The 20,944-nt window shown below is 37.1% G+C and overlaps 1 protein-coding gene across 2 annotated transcripts in view; it reads left to right on the top strand.

Annotated features, from left to right (window-relative positions):
• LOC130905081 (A-kinase anchor protein 2) overlaps positions 1–20,944 on the top strand; it is a 149,053-nt gene that overhangs the window by 107,170 nt on the left and 20,939 nt on the right. For both annotated transcript variants that reach the window (XM_057818098.1, XM_057818099.1), the window contains one exon: positions 20,454–20,675. In XM_057818098.1, coding sequence (XP_057674081.1) covers positions 20,454–20,675 — 222 coding nt within the window. The remainder of the gene's footprint in view (positions 1–20,453; positions 20,676–20,944) is intronic.

Genomic DNA, 20,944 nt, shown 5'->3' on the forward strand with positions numbered 1-20,944 from the left:
TAGAGTCATAGGGTTAAGTGTTAGAGTGTTGCCAATGGAATATAGTATAGTATATAGTATATTTGATTCATAGATTAGGGTTATATTTCAAAATAAAACTATTTAGAAATGTTTCTCTGCAACGTACTAAACCATGATTGGTTGGGAATGTAGCAGACAGATGAATGGGCAGTTCGAGTTAAATGAAACAGGAATACTGTAAATCTGCAGCTCAGACATGCTGGCATACAAACTGTTTTCTTCCTGTGTGGAGCCTCCTTCCTCTATCTAAATTTTGCAGGCTTATGAGCAGGTTTCCTGAAATAGACAGGTGATTAGCACAATGCTTCTCTCAGAGTACACAGATGCAAAGTGCTTAAGGCATGTTGTTAGATAGCACTGGGAAGAAATTCCAGTGTTAAAATGTTATCTTGGGACTAAAATGCCATTAAACAGTATAAAAAGATTGGGAATGCAATGTCCTTACTAGATTCTGCTCAAATCACTTTCCTGTCAAAGAAGAACACTTGGTGGATGGATGACAAGGTCAGTTTCCTGTCTCAGATATCAGCAATGTTTTGTCTTTTTGTTTTCCTCTTTACAGTACCTAAAACTAAAATCCTACAGTGTTGTCTGCAGACTCTGCACTACATTAGTTTTAACTGAAAACAGATACAAATTCACTTATATTTGACATTGGATTTTGAGAGTGTAGCAAAGACCCCATTACATTTTGCTTATAAATGCTGAACATAATACTCTTTTATACAGTTGTGTGCATGCAACTAACACCCATTGTGAAGTTTGTACCCGACAAAGCTGCTACACATTTACAGCTTTGATCATTTCTGAAATTCTTATGTATTTTTTTGTAATAGTTAATTCACCAAGATGTAAAAGTTCTTTAACCATCCGTCCCTTCTCTGTACTGCTTATCCTCACAAGAGTTGCTGGAGCTTTTCCCAGCCAACTTTTGGCAGGATGTGGGATACACTCTTAACTAACTGCCAGCCAATTGATGTGCACAAAATGACAAAACAAATTCAGACCTATGGATGATTAAAAGTGGTCATTTACGTTACAAATGAAAGTGTTTTGGGGATGTGGGAGGAAAAAGAACTATCTAGAGCAGCGGTCCCCAAACTACGGCCCGCGGGCCGGATACAGCCCGCCTCCACATTTGGTCCGGCCCCCTGAACATTTTTTTTTTCTTTCCCCCCAATAGTGTTATTTATTTCCTGGCTTTTTTCTGTGAAGAACCCAGAGAGGGTTATTTGGTTATTATCTATTTAATAGTGATTTTGAATAGTAATTTAATAGTGTTATTATATTATATTATATTATATTATATTATATTATATTATATTATATTATATTATATTATATTATATTATATTATATTATATTATATTATATTTAGGGCTGTCAAACGATTAAAAATTTTAATCGAGTTAATTACAGCTTAAAAATTAATTAATCGCAATTAATCGCAATTCAAACCATCTATATAATATGCCATATTTTTCTGTAAATTATTGTTGGAATGGAAAGATAAGACAAGACGGATATATACATTCAACATACTGTACATAAGTACTGTATTTGTTTATTATAACAATAAATCAACAAGATGGCATTAACATTATTAACATTCTGTTAAAGTGATCCATGGATAGAAAGACTTGTAGTTCTTTATGAAAAATGTTAGTACAAGTTATAGGAATTTTATATTAAAACCCCTCTTAATGTTTCCGTTTTAATAAAATTTGTAAAATTTTCAATCAAAAAATAAACTTGTAGCCCGCCATTGTTGATGGCAATAATTACTTACACTATAAAATCAGTCGCACCCAAGCGCCAGCAGAAGGCAGCAAAACTCCGCAAAACACAATTAACAAGTGGGCCTTTCACTCCTCTGTCATTTAAATCTGTCTGAGCTGGGCCAAGTGCGTTAATTGCGTCAAATTTTTTAACGGGATTAATTTAAAGAATTAATTAACACCCGTTAACGCGATAATTTTGACAGCCCTAATTATATTATATTATATTATATTATATTATATTATATTATATTATATTATATTATATTATATTATATTATATTATATTATATTATATTATATTATATTATATTTACTATTATTATATTTACTATTGTTCCGTGAAGAATCCAGAAAGGGTTATTTGATGGTGGCTTTCTGAAAAACAATAAATTTTTACATTTAGGCACTCCTGCAATCGTCACACTTTTTCTGTTACAAACTGACCCGGCCCCTCATCAGAGAAGGGAAAAGTGGCCCTCACAGGAAGAAGTTTGGGGACCCCTGATCTAGAGAAAACCCGTGTAGGTACAGGGAGAACATGCAAACTCCACACATTAAGGCTGTAGCCAATATTTGAACCCCTAAACTGAGAACTATGAGGTAAATTTGCGAATGAGCATTACAATGCATTATAGAAACCGCAACCATTTGTTAAACACATTATTTGTAAAGATATCAAATTTTAGTTTTACACTTAGGTATATAATTTGTTTTAGTGGTGGATGTTATTCTGAATTCATTTTGGACAGCTCAGAGAAGTCTAGTATGATGGTTCAATTTTATTTAGTGTTGGAATAGGTGAATTCAGTTCAAATATTCTCCTTAAATTGAAATCCTATGTTATTCGCTGTAATGTCTGAAATATCTGCGTTTACTACCTTGTCAGTGATGATAATGGTCTTCTCTGATGTGTTTTCGAAGGTGCATTAAGCTGTCTAAACATAGCCGCTATCCTGTTGTCACTAATCTAATCTCACAGCACTTTACCTCAAGTAGTTCATTTAAGACTAGGCTGATGTCAAGCAGCTAATTAGAGTTTAATGATTGTTGCCTGTAGAATCAACATAGGTGGTTGGGCTAGAGCGGCTGGCTGTCTGTGTTAACCTTGTTTATTTTTTTCAAGCATTGGAATAGCAGCAATGTGCTACTGTAAAACCGCTTTCAGACATAATACACAGGAACATTATACCAGGTAACATGACCTGGAATCTACCAAGTCTACTGTGGTTGTTTCCTGTAATGACTCTTTGCATATAATATGTTTTGTCAAATATTAAACAGCAAAGGCTGATATACTTTTGTATGTACTGTATGTATGAATGTACAGCAAGTATTAGGGATGTCCCTGAAGTGATCACGTGATAGGAAATTGGGCTGTTCGGGCCATTTTTCAACGTATCAGAATCAGGGGAAAAGTTTATAATTAAAAAATGTGTGTTTTTAAATTTTTAATTTTTAAAGTGATCCTCGATCTTTAAGACAAGTAATTCTTAAAAGATAAATGTTAGTATGAGTTATAATAATTTGATATTAAAACCCCTCTTAATGTTTTCGTTTTAACAAAGTTTGTAAAATTATTTTAAGTGATAGGTCGCCATTCTTGTTATCGTTGCCGAACTTTCAGCGTGTCTTTCTTAGCTACCCCATCATGTCGTCGGTTCTGCCCTTCCAATTCGAACCAGATCGGAAAAGTGAAGAGTAGGACAGCACTGTCGGTCGTTCACAAGACGAGCAGCAAAGAATAAATGAGAGCAGGAAATACAGTACCTGATAAGACGAGTTGGGTAAAACTGGTGATGTACTCGCGGCAAGTGCATCTCAATGAGTCTCAATAGAGAGTGTATGCTGTTGAGAACCCCGGTTTATGTATGTTCCTCAAGATAATCTATTGCATTTTCAAACTTATCCCAGTATAATTATGTAGATTTTTAGCATCCAGAGCTGTCGTGTGCTACCTGTCCTCATTAAATCCGTCATCTGACAGGAACAAATCCTGGAATCGAGTGTAATCCATGTCTTGTACATTGTAACGCGTGGTAGGTAGGATATGTGAATAAAAGTACAAAAAGGGGGAGAAGCTTCCATTTATGCACATTTATTCACAAAAAATAATATTTCCACCTTGACAACTCGTCACTCGGAAGCTCAGCGGTACACACACACGCGTTTCCACTCCAACATAAAAGTAATGTCCATGTCAGAGTCACTGTAGCGTGCCATAGTGCTTTAATTATTTGGTATGATTTGGGGAAAACTCCCACGAAGGATAGTCAACAAAAAAGATAACAATAGTAATCCAAATCCACGTTTTTTCACTCACTCGAAGATCAAGGAATTGGACCGATCCCATGGTAAAGTTGCAGACGCGATCAGGCCGTCATATCCACAAAACAGACTGATCCGAAAAACCGCTGTGGGACCGTCGAATCCAGAAAATAGACAGATCCTAAACCAATATTGCAGCCGCGGTGGGACCGTCGGATCCAGAAAATAGACGGATCCCTTACTTGACTAAGGATCCAGGGAAAATGTTTGTGCGCCAGTTGTAACGCGTGGTAGGTAGGATTCGTGCATACAGGGACCAAAAAGGGGAGAAGCTTCCACTTATGCACATTCACAAAAACTAATAATTCCACTTTGACCACTCACGTCACTCCCCTTGTTTCAATTTGACTGGAAATTGCATCCAAAAGCAGCACATCGTGGAAAATTTACTTTGCGAGTTTAGGCAGCAATACGCAATTGTTGGATACGCTACACATTTGGAAAGATCCCCTTTACGTCATCACTGTGAGCCCGCAAAACATGGCGCTAACTATCGGTCAAAATGTGTACTAAATATTATAAAATATTGCCATTGATTTAACATATTATGTGTTTCTAACAATATATTTTAGTACAAGAGAACAATTGTGGTTTATTAGAGCCTACATATATTTAAGGTAGAGGATCACTTTAAGGGCTAAAAGGTAGCAAAATAATTAGAGCTGTCCCGACTAGTCGACGTAGTCGACGTCATCGATGACGTAAATCCGTCGACGAGCACAACATGCCGTCGACGGTTAATGAAGGGTTAAAAAAATATATGCGTGGAAAGTTAGAATGTCGGATGCTCTGTTTGCAAGCAGGAAAAGCGGCACAAAGCCAAAAAAAGCGCACCAGAGTGTCCAAAACATTGACTTATTTCAAAGAAACAAAGGAGAGTACACTCTTCTGTCCTGTCTCTTCAGTGCCAAGCTTGGCTGCATGTCGGCCGTGAATAAACACCCCAAGCGCCTTCACGCAGTTTGTAAGGTTTTGTTTTTTTGTTTTTTTTTTTCATTTTTTGTACACCAGAGAGTGCTGTCGCCTTACTAAATAATAATGTTTCATTGACAATGGGCCTATAAGTGCTATTAGTATTGTTCTTAATGCTAATTGAAAGGTTTATTTCATGTTATGGTTTATTTTATGGTATAGAAAATTATATAAGGTTAAAAGGTCATAAATATATACAGTATAAACAGTGATTGCACTCAAGGGAGAGATTGTCAATGATAAGGTAATAAGGTAAAGGCAATTCATATAGGCAATTCATTGATATATAAATAAGGTTTAAAAGGGAAAAGGTGAAAAGTTTTTGTTAATTTCTAATTGTGTTGCTTTATTTGTGTGCACTGTAGCTCTACATCAAGGATGGAATAAAAGTTGTAAACCATCAGTTTAAGAGACCATCTTTTCAATCAGGATGCTACACTAGTTAATTCTATCAGCATTTGAACTCATTGTTTATTTGTGATTTTTTAATTGTTATTTACGTGTTTATTTGTACTTTAATAAATGATTTGAGTGTTCCAATATGTTGTTTTTTTTAATTGATAAGCAAACAAAAATTTCATTGCTAAATTAGTTTAAAAAACTAATAAAAATTAATAAATAAAAAATTAATTATTAGATTAGTCGACTAATCGTAAAAATAGTCGGCTGACTAATCGGGAGAAAATTAGTCGTTTGGGACAGCCCTAAAAATAATACAGAAATACAATGACATTGCCAAAAGAAACAAAAGTATATACTGTACATTTTATACTCCGCAACACTTCAGATTCTCAAAATCAGGTGACTCGGACTCAGGTGCAAAAATATGCGAACGGGACATCCCTAGAATGTATATATGTATTCCAGAATCAGCTCACATCAATCAACTTTAGAAATCATACACACAGTACACAGTGTCACTTCACTGTACAGGCTAGAAAAAATTGTTCACAATAGGAATTTATGCTGAGAAATGTGGTCTTCACGTGCAAAATCCTTAACAGACAATGTGTTTGCTTAGGCCAAGACAATTAATATCATATGGCTGTTCAGAGTTGTCCTCGAACAAGACTGTGCTGTTTTCCATGTTTTCCCTGCTCTTGTGTTAGGTGGACCTGTCATTACTCTGGATCTCTGTACACTGCATGCAGAGTAAATGTACACAACTGGTCATGCTATGTGACTACAGACCTCTCCGCTCTTAAAGAGCACTCCATCTCTTAGAGTGTTCAAGTGTAGCATTAGTATTCAGCCTAGAGAGTCTCACTCCATGCCTGCCTGTTGGACCCTTTGTTGTTGATTCACCGAGGGGTCTTTTGGGAGGTGTTTGGTTTGTGTTGAAAAAGACACAAACAGTGAGCCATGAGCTCAAATATGCAACGCATTCCTCTCTTGCACATGACTCATCTCAAAAACTTAGTTGTGGTCTGGTCTTACAGCCTCTGGCACTGACCAGCTGATATTACATTCATTGTTTTTCTTTTGAAGTGTTGCAATATGCAATGGCGGTCTGTTAGACAGACGTGCTGGGTTCTTTTTTGGGTATATCGATACGTCTCCCCCAAGGTCTGTGTGGGATGCCACTGTTTCATCAAACAACAATGCTTTATGGGAAGTGTCAGTAACTGTTTCATACCCAATGTATCAGTCACCTAAAAGGCTTAGCTTCAACAATACATTTTCTTCTTGATGAATGCCTTTGTGAACAATGCAGTTCTTGTTTTTTGTTGAAAAGTAAACCGCTTTTGCTGTAAAGAGGTGGAAAAGATTGATCTTGTCCAGATGTCTCAATGCATGTATGCACTACTCAGTAGATGTATTTCATTCATCAAAAAATTAGCTTTCCTTGCAGCTTATTTTGAGTGATAAAGTGTTGCCTGACAGTGCATTGTTTTTATGTGTTGTGGTCTATTGCAGGTGGTCTTTTGTGTTTTAGGTTGCATTTCCTATGTTAGGAGGCCATATCCGTGGATACAAGTTAGTACAGGCTTCCTGTTTAGAGTACATTTGATCTGGGATATGCATAGGTTTTGTACAAACTGTGGTAAACTTTCAATAGCTTTTGTTGTTTCATACTAGCTTCATAACCCTATTTAGACTAGAACAATGATTCAATTTTATAATTTGAAAATAGCTTTAGATTGATGAATACATAGTTTCAGCTCTGTTTACCTCTTTTAATTAGTATTAAAAATGCGTTGAAGACGTTTTGACTGCAAGGGATATGGTGGAAAATACTCAGGTGGCTTGAAGTTCCACTCTAAGACCCCAATTTGGCCAAATTTCAAAATTGTCCTATATGCACGTGTGAGACGTCATTGGAAAGCTTAAAATCTCTATTCTCTGAGGGAAGAAAAATTTTGAACAGGAGGGCTTTTTTTTTTTTTTTTTTTTTACACCTGAAAAGTAGGTCAAATCAGGTGAGTTAAGAATAGACATTTCTAAGACTTCAAAGTTTCTTATTTACAAAAAAGGTTTTGGACATCCGTCCTGGTACATAATAAATAAACAAACACTTCAAGTAACATTTTGTAACAGAAACTTTATTTTATCTATTTCTTAAAAATGATTTCCCCTCTCCTTGTCATTACATAGTCGTTGGCCGAATGGACAAATCGAATTGTATGAAAAAGAGATTTAACTGTTACCTCACGGTCGTGCCATGCTTCTCGGACAGATACTCAACTATGTCCTTGTCGTTGCGGAAGTTTTTTCCCAGAGTGCACGGCTCTTCTGAAGGCCTGGGAGAGGAAACCAATCCCTCCATCATTCTCCCCTTTGCCGTGCTCAGACCTATAGAAGCAACAAGAATTTAAAAACAAAAAGACCCTCCATAACACACTTATGAACTCTGAGAAACAAAACCTACCCTGAACTGACTCCCAGCAGCATCACTTCACATTGTCAGCCTTTTCACTGTCATTTTTATGCTCATCCTTGACAGGCTCTGTGCTTTAAACTCGTTGACCACCTTGTGGTTGTGTTTGATGTCATCTGTCATGTCGTAAAGATGTGGGCCTCCCTGATCACACTGTCCTCCCCACATCTATAATAGCATCCCTCAACGTCTCATCTCTAGCCGGGTCATTCTGCCTCATTTCTCTACTCCTCTGTGTAGATGTATGTGGCTTTGATTACTTCTGAAAAGTAATGCAGGCAATAATGTGAACATGAACGGAGAATTCCCAGTAAAAAGATACATCTATCTATCCATCTATGTATCGTGTTTTGCCTCGAAGCCTGGGACCTAGGTTTTATAGTTTAAGCATCTAATGCAGGGGTCCCCAACCTATTCCACTAAGGCACACTGTGGGTGCAGGATTTCATTCTTACCAAACAAGATGACAACACTTTTTCCCCAATCTGGTGTTTTACAAGTGCAATCAGTTGATTGCAGTCAGGTGTGGCTTGTTTTAGCAGAAGCCTCATTGGTTCAACTGTCTCTGCTGGATCGGCTGGAACAAAAACCAGGACCCACAGTGTGCCTTGAGGACTGGGTTGAAAACCCCTGATCTAATGTATCTAATACATCGATATCATCCCATAAGTAATACAAACAGCAACACAGGTTGAAAAGATCATGGATAGGACACTAGTCAGCCTGCTGCGTCCTTCCTTCTTCTCGCGCTCGCATTCAACTGCAACGTACGTCTTTTTTCTGGCTCGTGCTGCATTTCCGGTAACTTGTAGCACGATCAAGCTCGAGCAGGATTAAAGACACACTGATTTTAACTAGATATTATTTTATACTTAACCTTGTTTCGATCCAAAAATTGTGTAGCATGTATCACTGAGTGTAAAGACACAAATGAGAATGTGCACAACTGGGATTTGTTTGACTTTTATATCTTAAAAACTTAACTTATTAAACTTTTAAAACCTATTTCGCATGAAGCGCGAGACGAAAATCGCGGATAAAACGGGTGGTCGAGATTTTCTTTTTTAAATATTTTCTCTTTTAAAGTTTTTTTTTTTTTTTTTTTTTTTAAATTATCTTCATTGTTTGGATTAGTTATTTATTATCTAAAATTTTGGGAAAATGCGACACTAACAAACAAAAGTTCAATAAAGCGATAGTTATGTGGTAGATATCAGTAAACTATTTACAGACGCAATTTTCCTCATTGCGACGTGATTTGTTTAAAAGTTAAAAACACATGAGTGAATAACTAAAGTCATTTTTCTTTTCTAAACGAAATAATAGACATCAGTTAATGATTCTAAGCTAAAAAGGGTGAAGATTCTAATCATAAATGTAATTACTTACCTTTTTTTCATGACTGGGTTGAAACAAAAGCAGTTGCGATGTGTCCGTAAACGGGGTCTCAGCGTTTAAACGGACTAATTAAAAATACTCCGGGGGCATATTGAGCGATGAAACTGCTTTCTAAACATATTGTTCTATCGAACACAACCATCCTTTTGTCTTTAAATACAGTAGGTTATTTAAATGTACAAACAGAAACCGCTTTTTATGCCTTGTGTGTGTTTTCTGCAATACAAGATCTAAAAATTCAAGTGTCACCAGTAGAAAAAAATTAAAAAATGCTTTTTAGCGTGTCAGCTGTTGGGTTTGTGATCAATCGTGACCAACTTCCATGACACAAGACTGCTGAGGGCAATGCTCTGTATTGACCCGATAGCACTGACCCACTTGGACAAACACGCACATGAATTAAACATTACATGTGCTCCTACTGTATAACCTTCTTTTAGTGTAGTTCTGTAATCATTTATAACCATTGAATTGTCTCGTTTCAAATCCACTGCCAATCAACTGTGTGTCTAACAACCTCCCCTAATACATTGTTTAGCTATTATACCATTTTATGAATAGCTTATTTGTACCCCCCGCCCCAACTTGGAAAATGGTGAACTTCAAAGGCACAAGAGTACAAGTATTTGGCTAGAATAGTAGAGCTCACGTTCAGTGTTGATTTCTTTTCTGCTTGTGTTGTTTTCAGATCATTTCATGAATTGCTGGCAACGAAGGATATTATTGTCATTCACAGATATACTGACAACGGATTGCAATGGAACTTTTAGTCATTAATGCTTTTGTTTACAAAACTGACAAATGGTATTGCATGTGCCTCCAAGACGAATGACGCGTATGATACAAATCACCACTAATGTGCATGAGCATAAGACAGGCAGGCACCGTTTTAGATAATAGGTGAGGGAAGATGTAGTTTGGAGGGGAAAAATAAAGCATTACAAAACTCAATGATGTTGCTTATTAAATCAGTTGTTGACAAATTACAATAGCAGCTTTAGTAGTAGGGCTGGATGATCTGGCCGAAAAATGAATCACAATTTTTTTTATCAAATCGTTCGATCTCAACTCTCAATTCTTATTATGAGTAAAAGGCTGTGTGCATACCAACAAAGTTGAAGAAAGCTGGCGAACTTGCCATTGTTGAGCTGAAATGCTGCAAATTAGTAGCTAGCAAAGCTAAATGGTGTTTATGTTAGCACTAGCAGCAGAACTGTTATTCGTGAATTTGTGCAACATGGCGGCAATGGTTTTGGCAACTTTTCAATTCGTTTGGACTTTTCTTTTGTTGCTGAAGTAATACTAGTGACTAGGGGATCCATTTTTTGACTCCGATACCGATATCGATAACTTCCTGCTCCTCAAGGCCGATACCGATACGATAACCGATAATATACTGTATATATAATTTTTCAATGACCTGAGTTTTTGAACACCTATAGGTAAAAAATATTACTGGTTGATTCAGCATAGATTTGCTTTTGACCAAACCAGAATTTTCATGATGACATGAACTTTATTATAATAAACAAAACAAAGACAAGAACAGTTTTGACTTTAAAAAAGTGCCTATATTATTTTTTTCAAATAAATATAATTTGAGTCAATCACAATCAATCAGTCAATATTATTGACGATGTGTTCTTCTGAACGATGAGCACTGATCTAAAACAAACATAAACCCAACATGTATTGTGCTTTGTCAGCAGATAAAACATTTGGTGCAACAGGAGAGGAGACTTTTGTCGTCTTGGTCCATGAAACAACTTTCTTAACCTGGCAATTATAGAACAGCAAGCCTATCAATAACCAAAAGGCCTCTCAAGAACTTGTAAACATAAACATGCTAATTGCCATAATAAGATTTATAAATAATTGAAGAAAAAATACAGCCTCTAGAATGCTAACAAAAATTTGCATACTGGCAAAACAGGAGTGGAAACAAACGCTCACATCCCACTCTGACCCCGTGCCAAAAATATTATTAATAGGCCCGATAATATATAATGTTATTGGAGTTATTGGGATTACGTCATAATTCCTATTATCGGACCGATAATTATCAGACCGATAATTATCGTGCACCACTACTAGTGACTGTCTTGTAGCTACATGGCGACAATTTGTGGACAACACATGGCACATATTCCTCCCAAAATTAGATTTATAGTACGGTGAGACTTCTCAGGTTTTTTTTTCTTGGTCCAATGCATTTTTTGGCTAGTTCGACAAATACTTCAGAGCGACATATAGTCTAGAAATTACGGTACACTATTTTACATATTATGGGGTAAAGTTAAAAATTGACAGTGCGTGCGCCTTGTAACGCAATGCGCCCTATGTATGAATTCTAGTTGTGCTTAATGACCTTCAACTTATTTTGTTGGCGCATAACTGTTAATCATAACTACAACATATACTGCTCCAAGAAGTGCTCAGGACATACATTCATCTTTTATCCCATAGATAAAACTGATGATAATTACATTATTAAACAAAACAATTATTACATTGTGAAAAGATAAAAAAACAAATGTCAATGCAGTACATTAATGCACTAATGCGCCTAATGATCAGGTGCGCCTTGTAGTCTGAAAAATTTTTTGTATATAGTACAGTAATCATTGTCTTGCAAGTGCTAACAGTCACTCTTGTGGAAATGAAAGATTGATGGTTTTACTACTCCGAATCATAACTGTCCCAGTTGGTGGAGACTTGACTATTTAGACTTATTCTGATATTTGTGCTTCACTTGTAACAGTATTTTTGTGATTTTGTGAATTTGGCTAAAAATACCAGTAATTGCTTTTGCACATTCAAGGAAAGTGTTTACATGTTGAGCTCAGGCTTGTAAGCAGCAGAGAAAGTGAGCCATGACCCTGTATCTCTGGTTTCCCTCCCTGTGATCCTGTTACCAAACACACATATCACAATTAAAGTTCGGACATAGCATTGCTTATAAAAATGTGATTCATATCTGTATTGAACCTATTCCAACTGGTTGATACTTTGTCATGGAGGTTGTTCCTCTGGAGAAGCATGTAGCCACGTAATATAACAAGTCAAAGCCTCATGGAAACCCCCTTAATGTTCTCCATTTTCCTGCAATTTGTCCCTTCCTATCTTGGCATCAAGATTTATTTTATTAGACTTTTAATAAAAGTTGAATACGGGAAAATGCAGCACCCCTTTAAATCTCACATGAGTCAGTCAGTGAGCCTAAGGTGACGATGACAGAATAAGATACCATTTTCATCTTATCATCTCTCCTTCACCTTTCATCACTCATCATCTATTCATCATCAGAAAGTAGGAGGAGCTTCTTGCTTTAAGAGAGAAAGGTGGGAGTGGGCAGCAATTGAGTGGATATATGTTTGCCTGGTCATCTGCACAGAAGGCAGCTTTGTGCATGAGGGCATCTGGAGAAATGAGCGAGCACATACATACGCACTCATGCTTCTGCGCTATGACATCACAGCTCAGTGAGCGGCCAGCAGGAATGCTGCTGAAAAAGGACAGGCTTTGTGGAGGAGAGGAAAGAAATGGGAGGGGAGGAAAAGGAGGGGAAGAAGAAGAGGAAAAGGCTTGGCCAGGAAAAAGTCTGGCACACCCACAATCTGGAGCAGAAACGAAGCAAGGCTGAAACGAGCAGAGAACTGAAGGATAAGGCATTATTGAAACTAGTTGAAGAAAGTCATTTTGTTTGAAGGCTCTGTACCTTTTAGAAATTAATGGATTAAGAGTTGCCAAGACAGACGTGCTGTTGAGGCTTGCAGAAACAACTTGTGAGTACAGTCATATTTACAAATTTAAATTTTGAGCGCTATGGGTGATGTATTGTACTTGGAGATATAAATATTACTTTTCATTGGATAAAATATCGGTATGTTATGATTTCAACATTGTATTCCCATTGGACATTGGAAATGTCATCAACTGGAATGATGTATCAGAAAATCTGCATTTACATCACAAGAGTGATGCTCATGTTATTTCACAAGACACACCCACAAAACAATGCTTTTGAAATGCAGTAGTGTTAAAAATTTAAATGAAAAAGACATGATGCAGGAGAACCAACCTTGTTCATTGAGTCTAGAATACTCTACTACACAAGTGCCAGTTACTTGATAGAATCATAGAAATCAAGCCAAAAGAGGGTGAATGAAATTTGATGCTTGCTGAAGCACTGTGCTTCATCAGACTTTAATTTTCACAGTGACTTGCATTTCAGAAAATGATTTGAATTCTCCTGACCAACTTTCAGTCAGGTTTTGATTTGTGTATAACAGCCCTACATACACTCCACCCCCACCCAGTCTCAGGCATGCTATGCGGAGTCTAAAAAAATTGTCTTCATATTTGTGATTGTGACTATATGCGTCACAGTAGGAGCATAAGAGTTTCCAGATGTGTTTGGGATGACGAAAGCCAGGGAGAGAACTAGCAGTTAGACAGTAACAGCTGACTCATAGACATGTGGATCTTTATTTGGCCTTTGATTCCTTTCCACTGAGTTGTGTCCCTCAATATTCCTCCATAACATCCTCTATTTTTCTGGTAGCTACATCCGCTATTGATGTTCTAACTTATTTTAATTCTTTTGATATACATTTTGTTTTTGTTTAATATTTGCAGTGTTTTAAAGGATGTTCTGTGGTTTGCTATTTCCGGCTACTTTTGACTCAGGCAATGAATCATTTGCTGATTTCTTTTGTGTATATTTAAAGAAGAAGAAACGGCACTCAGTGCAGTCGACTCTTGTTTGGTGGTGTGTTGGCGGTGCAGATCATACCTTTGGTTTGGGTTTGAAAATAAGGAAAATCTTTTCAGCTGTCCAACCACCCCAACCAAGCTTCAGTACTCTTTTAACCCTTTTAAGATAGAAGTACAAGATATCTAAAAAAAAAAAAAAAAAAAAAACTTGTGAAGAATTTACTAATTAGTCAGGTGATCAGAATCTGATATCTATCTATCCATGGACTTGATAATGTATTGACATGACACATTCCCCATTCACTGCATCACCCCTTCCCGAAGGGGGCCGTTCCACACTCCGCTTCATTTATTAGCACTCGGTCACATGCAGCGATCTAATACCGGATTTAGGTTGAAGAAGTACGAAAGCTTTACTGCATTTAAACTGGAAGAATTGTCTCATGAGTGGTTTGTTCGAGGATTCAAGTTAATTATTATATTTTTCATACCACGCATGCATTTTGAAACGTTGAAATCAATGATGATATGACATCACACCGTGCCCTATTATGCATGTACCTGCACACTTCATGCTTCCTTCACACCCACTAATCTCAGGAAAAATTTGCTGATTCTGAAAGTGTGTTAAGCCATACAAATACAGCATACAGTATATTTACAGGTGCATTTGTTATACTTTGGCATTTGTTATACCTTTGTCTAGTGATGCACGATAATACATTTTTCAACCGGTATCGATAACTGATAATTTCCTGCTCCTTCCACCCGATAACCGATAATGTCACACCGATAATTCTATTCAAATATATATGTAAAATTTTAAAGGATACAAAGATCAAATGTTACTGTGCAAAAATGTAATTTAGTGCTGTTTTTATTTTTCCACATCAAATATGAACAAGTAGTAAATTCCAACAACTAAACAATGGCAATAACGTTGTGCAATGGTAAGCTTTTGGCAACAATTACTTAGAGAGTAAACACCCAAGTTGCACAAAAATGCCTTTAAAAGTAAGCCATTCCTAACATATATCACATTACTACACTGCAAAAACACCTCCTTAAAACTAGCAGAATTGGAAAAAACTGTTGATTGCGCACATTTGGAGGCTAAATCAAGTATATAATCGCTGATTGCATTATCGGTTGAATTTCGTTTTATTTGGATTATCTGTGTGACGTCATAATTGCCATTATCGGCTGATAATTATCGGTGACCGATATTATTGTGCATCTCTACCTTTGTCGCACGACCCATTCCTTTCTCTCTCACTATCACTTGTTTTTCTCCCAATCGCCCCCCCCCCCCGTGTCTGTTACAGCTATATAGAAGCGAAAGCTTTCAATCTCCTTGCGCTGAGTTCTCTGTCCGTGTTAGTAACACTTGTGACACCCCACATCAAAGGATTAATACACAGTGTTTTATTCCTTGTCTAAATAATGTAAAGGCATTTGCACACCCACACACACACTGCACAATGGCTACCCTAGATCGTTAAGCCCACTGGGATAACGAACTATCAGAGCGGAGTTTAAGTTGTGATATGAAATATTTAAATTCAGTCCAATAAGTGACATACTAATGAGAGCCTGATTGTTTGCGTAGGTTAGCAAAAATGACCAACTAAAATACTGTAGCATGAAAAAGGAAATTTTAAACAGAAATTGTCTTGTAAACCTGATGAAAATGACATCAAAGGTTATTCAAAATTATGTAATAACACAAGGTCACCGCTAAAGTTTGTGTTTTGACTTTATTTAAAATATATCTCCTCCTCCATTCCTATGCTCATGCCAAAGGGCATTTTGGGACTTTTTACATTGCAGTCAGCGTACAGTGTCCTTCATCACATTCATTAGTGTCGAAGCTTTGAGCTAGCTACAGTATGTCTGGAATGTCAGCTCACCTAATGGATACACACCTGCTGTGCAATGGCTCGCATGCATACACACGCATGCACGTACCCACGCACGCAAATGCACACACACACCTCATTTGTTATGATTTTGCTCAGGTTTGAGGCAAAATTCCATACAAGACATTCTTTTCCTCAGGCGGTAACAGGATATCCTTCCCCTTCTACTCTGTCTTGTCTGATGGACACTGCACTCCTCCTATACACATAATGTACAATTATTCAAGTGGTCAAGACAGGAGACAAATGACAGCTGATGGTCATTTGCAGGAATACAATAATACGTCCCCAAAGGAATTCTCAGCGAAAAAGTGTTGAATAAACGGTTAACAATCTTGAATTTTGCGGAGACCAGTTTTTGATTCTGCAGCTTGAAAGTTGTTTTTCCGCGGGCATTAAAAAAAAAATAGTCCAGTTATAAAGCAAACTAATGCAAAAATGAATGTAAGAATTTGCAAATGCATACTAAAACACTGCGAAACATTGTGTTTATAAATGAATGAACATCAATATTGTCTTTGACACACTTTTTATTTGCATTGCTTATAAAGTAAAAAACACAGTGTTGAGGCAGAAATGAAATTGAAGGAAATTTAAACTAAATGCGAACTATCCACTTGACCTGGACATTGTAAACATAGCCAGGCCTACTGCATACAGCAGAAAAAAATAACTTTTAAGTGCATAACATTGCATTAAATAAAATAATACTAACTACAAATTATCTGCTTGTTTTACAAGCATTACTATTGATGGCCAAAGACAAAGTAAACATTCACTGAGGCAATTAAGTACAATATATCTTATTATTCTTAACACGACCAAATATTTTTTTTCTATCAGAAGCAAACACATTACAACGGAAGTAATCACACACTTAGAGTACGTCTGACTGGCTAACGTTAGTGGCTAAGGTCAACACTACAACGATCTCTACTGGATGATAACGTTAGTGACGAACGTCATATAACAGTCTCAACAAGATGACTACTTCAGAGCATAGATGGTCACAAAGAGGGATCTACCAAAATGTATCTACCATTGTAACTCTGCATCTGTTTAAGTCCACTTCCGTTGTTAGTCTGCACTTCTGTTGTGGTCATTTTACATTCGTATTGCAGCTTTAGAAGTGTGCAGATTTCCGCTTCTTAGATTATTCGCGATTCGGCCGTGGAAGATTCGAGAACGATTCACAAACATCCAAATTCCGATTATTGAAATATGTCAAGTAAAGCGAAAGTAAAACACAGTCAGCACGGTCTTCGGGTGGCAATGAGGAACGGACCGAGAGTAAACATCATGCTTGTCATTTCCCGTGTCATGACAGTGCTCAACTCACGGCTCTGGTTAAACTCATGCCGCTAGATTAAAAAATAAAAAATAATACCTGACTGCTGCCGACAGCCGTTAAAAACTATGTCCACATAATGCTATGGTAGATTATAGATATCATATGTACAGTGGGGAGAACAAGTATTTGATACACAGTCAATGGGAAAACCCATTGGGGGGGGGGGGGGGGGTCAGCAATAATCCATTTATAATCAAATTGTAGCCTCTGAAACGTAGTCATAATCGAATCGTTAGGTGCCCAAAGATTCCCTCCTCTAGCTATATTAGCATTCTCGATTCTTTTTCTTTTGCAAATTGTTTGGTTTGCAATTTTTTAGGGTTGTTCCGATGATGTTTTTTTGCTCCCGATCCGATCCCGATCGTTTTAGTTTGAGTATCTGCCGATCCTGATATTTCCCGATCCGATTGCTTTTTTTTTGCTCCCGATTCAATTCCAATTATTCCCGATAATTTTTCCCGATCATATGCATTTTGGCAATGCATTAAGAAAAAAATGAATAAAACTCGGACGAATATATACATTCAACATACAGTACGTAAGTACTGTATTTGTTTATTATGACAATAAATCCTCAAGATGCCATTTACATTATTAACATTCTTTCTTTGAGAGGGATCCACGGATAGAAAGACTTGTGACTTTGTATATTGTGACTAAATATTGCCATCTAGTGTATTTGTTGAGCTTTCAGTAAATAATACTGAAGGCCATGCCCAATGCATGATGGGAAGTGGAACCATGACAAGTGAAACCACGACTGTGCGTAGTGCTACCAATTCATATATCTTCTCTGCGATGGGATATAATTTAAGGTGTTAAGAAATAGATCTATTGCTACATTGCTGCCCCGTATTTCTTCCCATGATATTTCTAATCATAGAGAGAGGAATTGTAAGGCTTTAGCCAATTAAAGTAAGGCTCCAAAAGCTGCCATAATTCACTTTACGGATTTTATGCTGTCTTTTAGCTCTCTATATAGGCAAAACGGCGCCATTATAGATGGAATGCGAGAATGCAGGAGTGGGTCGTGCAGCGCATGCATTAATTGCGTTAAGTAATTTAACGTGATAGATTATTAAAAAAATTAAAAGCCGCCATTATTGGGATAAATTTGATAACCCTTCCTTAAGCCTAAACTAAAGACTCTGGATAAGTGTAACATATTATGTCTGAAACGTTAAATACAATTAGAAAACGATTTAATAAAAAAAAATATATATTAAAAACAGGCATGGCCGATATTTTTTTGCCGATTCTGATACTTTGAAAATGACGTGATTGGACACCTCTACAATTTTTCTTAAACAACCTGGCCACTATAAGTGAGGCAAAAGCATCCTTCCATAACAAGCAGGGCCAGTGGCGGGCACTACTTTACCGTGACATCTAGCGGCCAGTTTAAATACTCAAGGTAAAATGAAATATTTTGTACCTCGCCCTGTATTCTGCGGACTGTTTTAAGCTCTGCTGAGGGTGTTGAAATCTGCGGTAAATTCAGAGATCGTGGATTCCTTGGGAGATTAATTAATGGTAGGAAATCATTTGACTTGTCAATTTACATCAGGAAGGAAGGGGTGGAGGGAAAATCAAGGACACTTGTTAAGAAATAGTTGTGACAATATATGACTTTATACCTCAAACCACTTAGTTTATGTCAGAAGTTTCCATCATTGCAGTATTGTGCTCCCCGCAGTGTGTTGGTGGAACCCTTGGGTGTGGTTACAACTCTGTTCGGCCGTCCATTTTTTGCTGCAAAGCTATGTAAAGAAGAAAGAAAAACAGACCAGTGGAACACTGAACATTTATTCTGATGACATGTTATAAAAATCGAGTAAAAATATCGTTCTATGCCAAGGAATGACCTTAGTAATCCCAGCATGTTTGTAGGATGTTCCCGGTTTAATTAGCATTCCGTACATTTAGCACCCCTTTACCTCTAAACTCTCAATGAATACTCCTTTGTTGTATGGTTTCACATTTAAACGACTGCTTATAGTTTTGCACACAGCTCTAACTATTACGTCCATGCAATATTATTTTGCATCGATTATGTGTTTTGTCATACATATAAAATTGACATTCCATTGTACTTCAGTATAAAACAGTATAAAATTCACATGACTAAGCAAAATAGGTCAATACGTTTCCCTCGGGGATTTATTTGTCCTCAATAGAAGAACAAGAAGAAATTTACTGGAGAATATTGTTGAATTTAACACGGAGAAATGTTTTTTGTGAAAAGGCCACATTTATAATCCACCATGTGACTGCAATGTTTCCCTAATAATCCCAGGGAGTAGGAAGGAAGGAGAATGAGCTCAGCAGGAGAGTGAAAAGCAAAATAACAGAAAGTGAAAAAAGGGGTGGTTCTTATAAGGCAATCCTCCTTTTTTAAAGGAATTATTCCGTTTTTTCTTTAAATCAAGTTTTCGATTAAAAAAATAAATCCATCCATCACAGTAAAGAACAATAAACAAAATACTTGCTTGGCAACTGCTTGCTGGCAGTACAAAAACTTCAATATACACAGTCCATCCTGGACGTTTTGAGAATGAGTGCTCTGGAGAAATCACTGAAACACACATATCAACACATTATACCACATCAATTTCAGAAACATTTGGAACATAACTTTACTAAGGCAAGCACCCAACTGTGACCCAATTCAAAGAGCTGTTGTTTTTTTAAACATTGTACACAAACAAGGTCAACAAGCCTTCTTGTGGAAGTCAACGTATTCAAGAATTCAAGTGTTAAAATAAAAGGCATTTAAAGGACAAAGCTTTTTGTGTGTGGCCTGCAGTGAATGAAAAAGGTCCCAAAAAAGGTTTCTGTTAAGTCTAGAATGTGTTGGGTGCAAAAGCACAGGCCAATGGATTTGTCCTTAAAAGGATATAAATGTTTGTCACAAAGTGACCTTTGTAAAGGGGACTATTCTGGTCTGTTCTACATAAACTGATAGGTGTTGGCTCCACTCAGTGGTTGGACTAAGCAAGACATGCTCCATGCATTTGCTGTGTATCACTGCAATGCAGCCTCACAGCAGCTTTTGAATCTTTTTTTTTTTTTTTTTATCGGTTGTTTCACAGAAATCATGGCAGGCACCCGAGGATGTTAATGGCCCTGTACCTAAGGAGAGAGCCTTGAAGAGTGTCACTTTCCAGGAATCGGTCAGCATCATCTCTGACGGACCGCTGATTATGGAGGTGGAGAGTAAGCAAATCCAGCACGGCTGCCTCAGCAGATCCAGTGTCCAAGGCCACAGTGCAGTCGAGATGAAGTTAGAGACACCTGACAGTGATCTAGTGCAGGTATGCAGCATTTCCCAAGATGAAGGTCATACATTTCTATTAGGGTTGGGAACTTCCTGGTACCTCACGATACGATACGATGTGTGATTCAAAACTCACTATAACGATCTCATGATATGGCAATGCGATTATCGAAATATTGGTTAGGACCTCATTCTACAAAACAACTAAAAAAAACAGGAAAACAAGCTATTTTCATCCTTCAGCTGCAAGTTTATCTCTAGTAGACGTACAATCCATTTGAACTGGGAGTGTGGCAGCAAATGAAC

The sequence above is a fragment of the Corythoichthys intestinalis genome, chromosome 17 (genome assembly GCF_030265065.1).
Source record: "Corythoichthys intestinalis isolate RoL2023-P3 chromosome 17, ASM3026506v1, whole genome shotgun sequence".
Taxonomy (NCBI): domain Eukaryota; kingdom Metazoa; phylum Chordata; class Actinopteri; order Syngnathiformes; family Syngnathidae; genus Corythoichthys; species Corythoichthys intestinalis.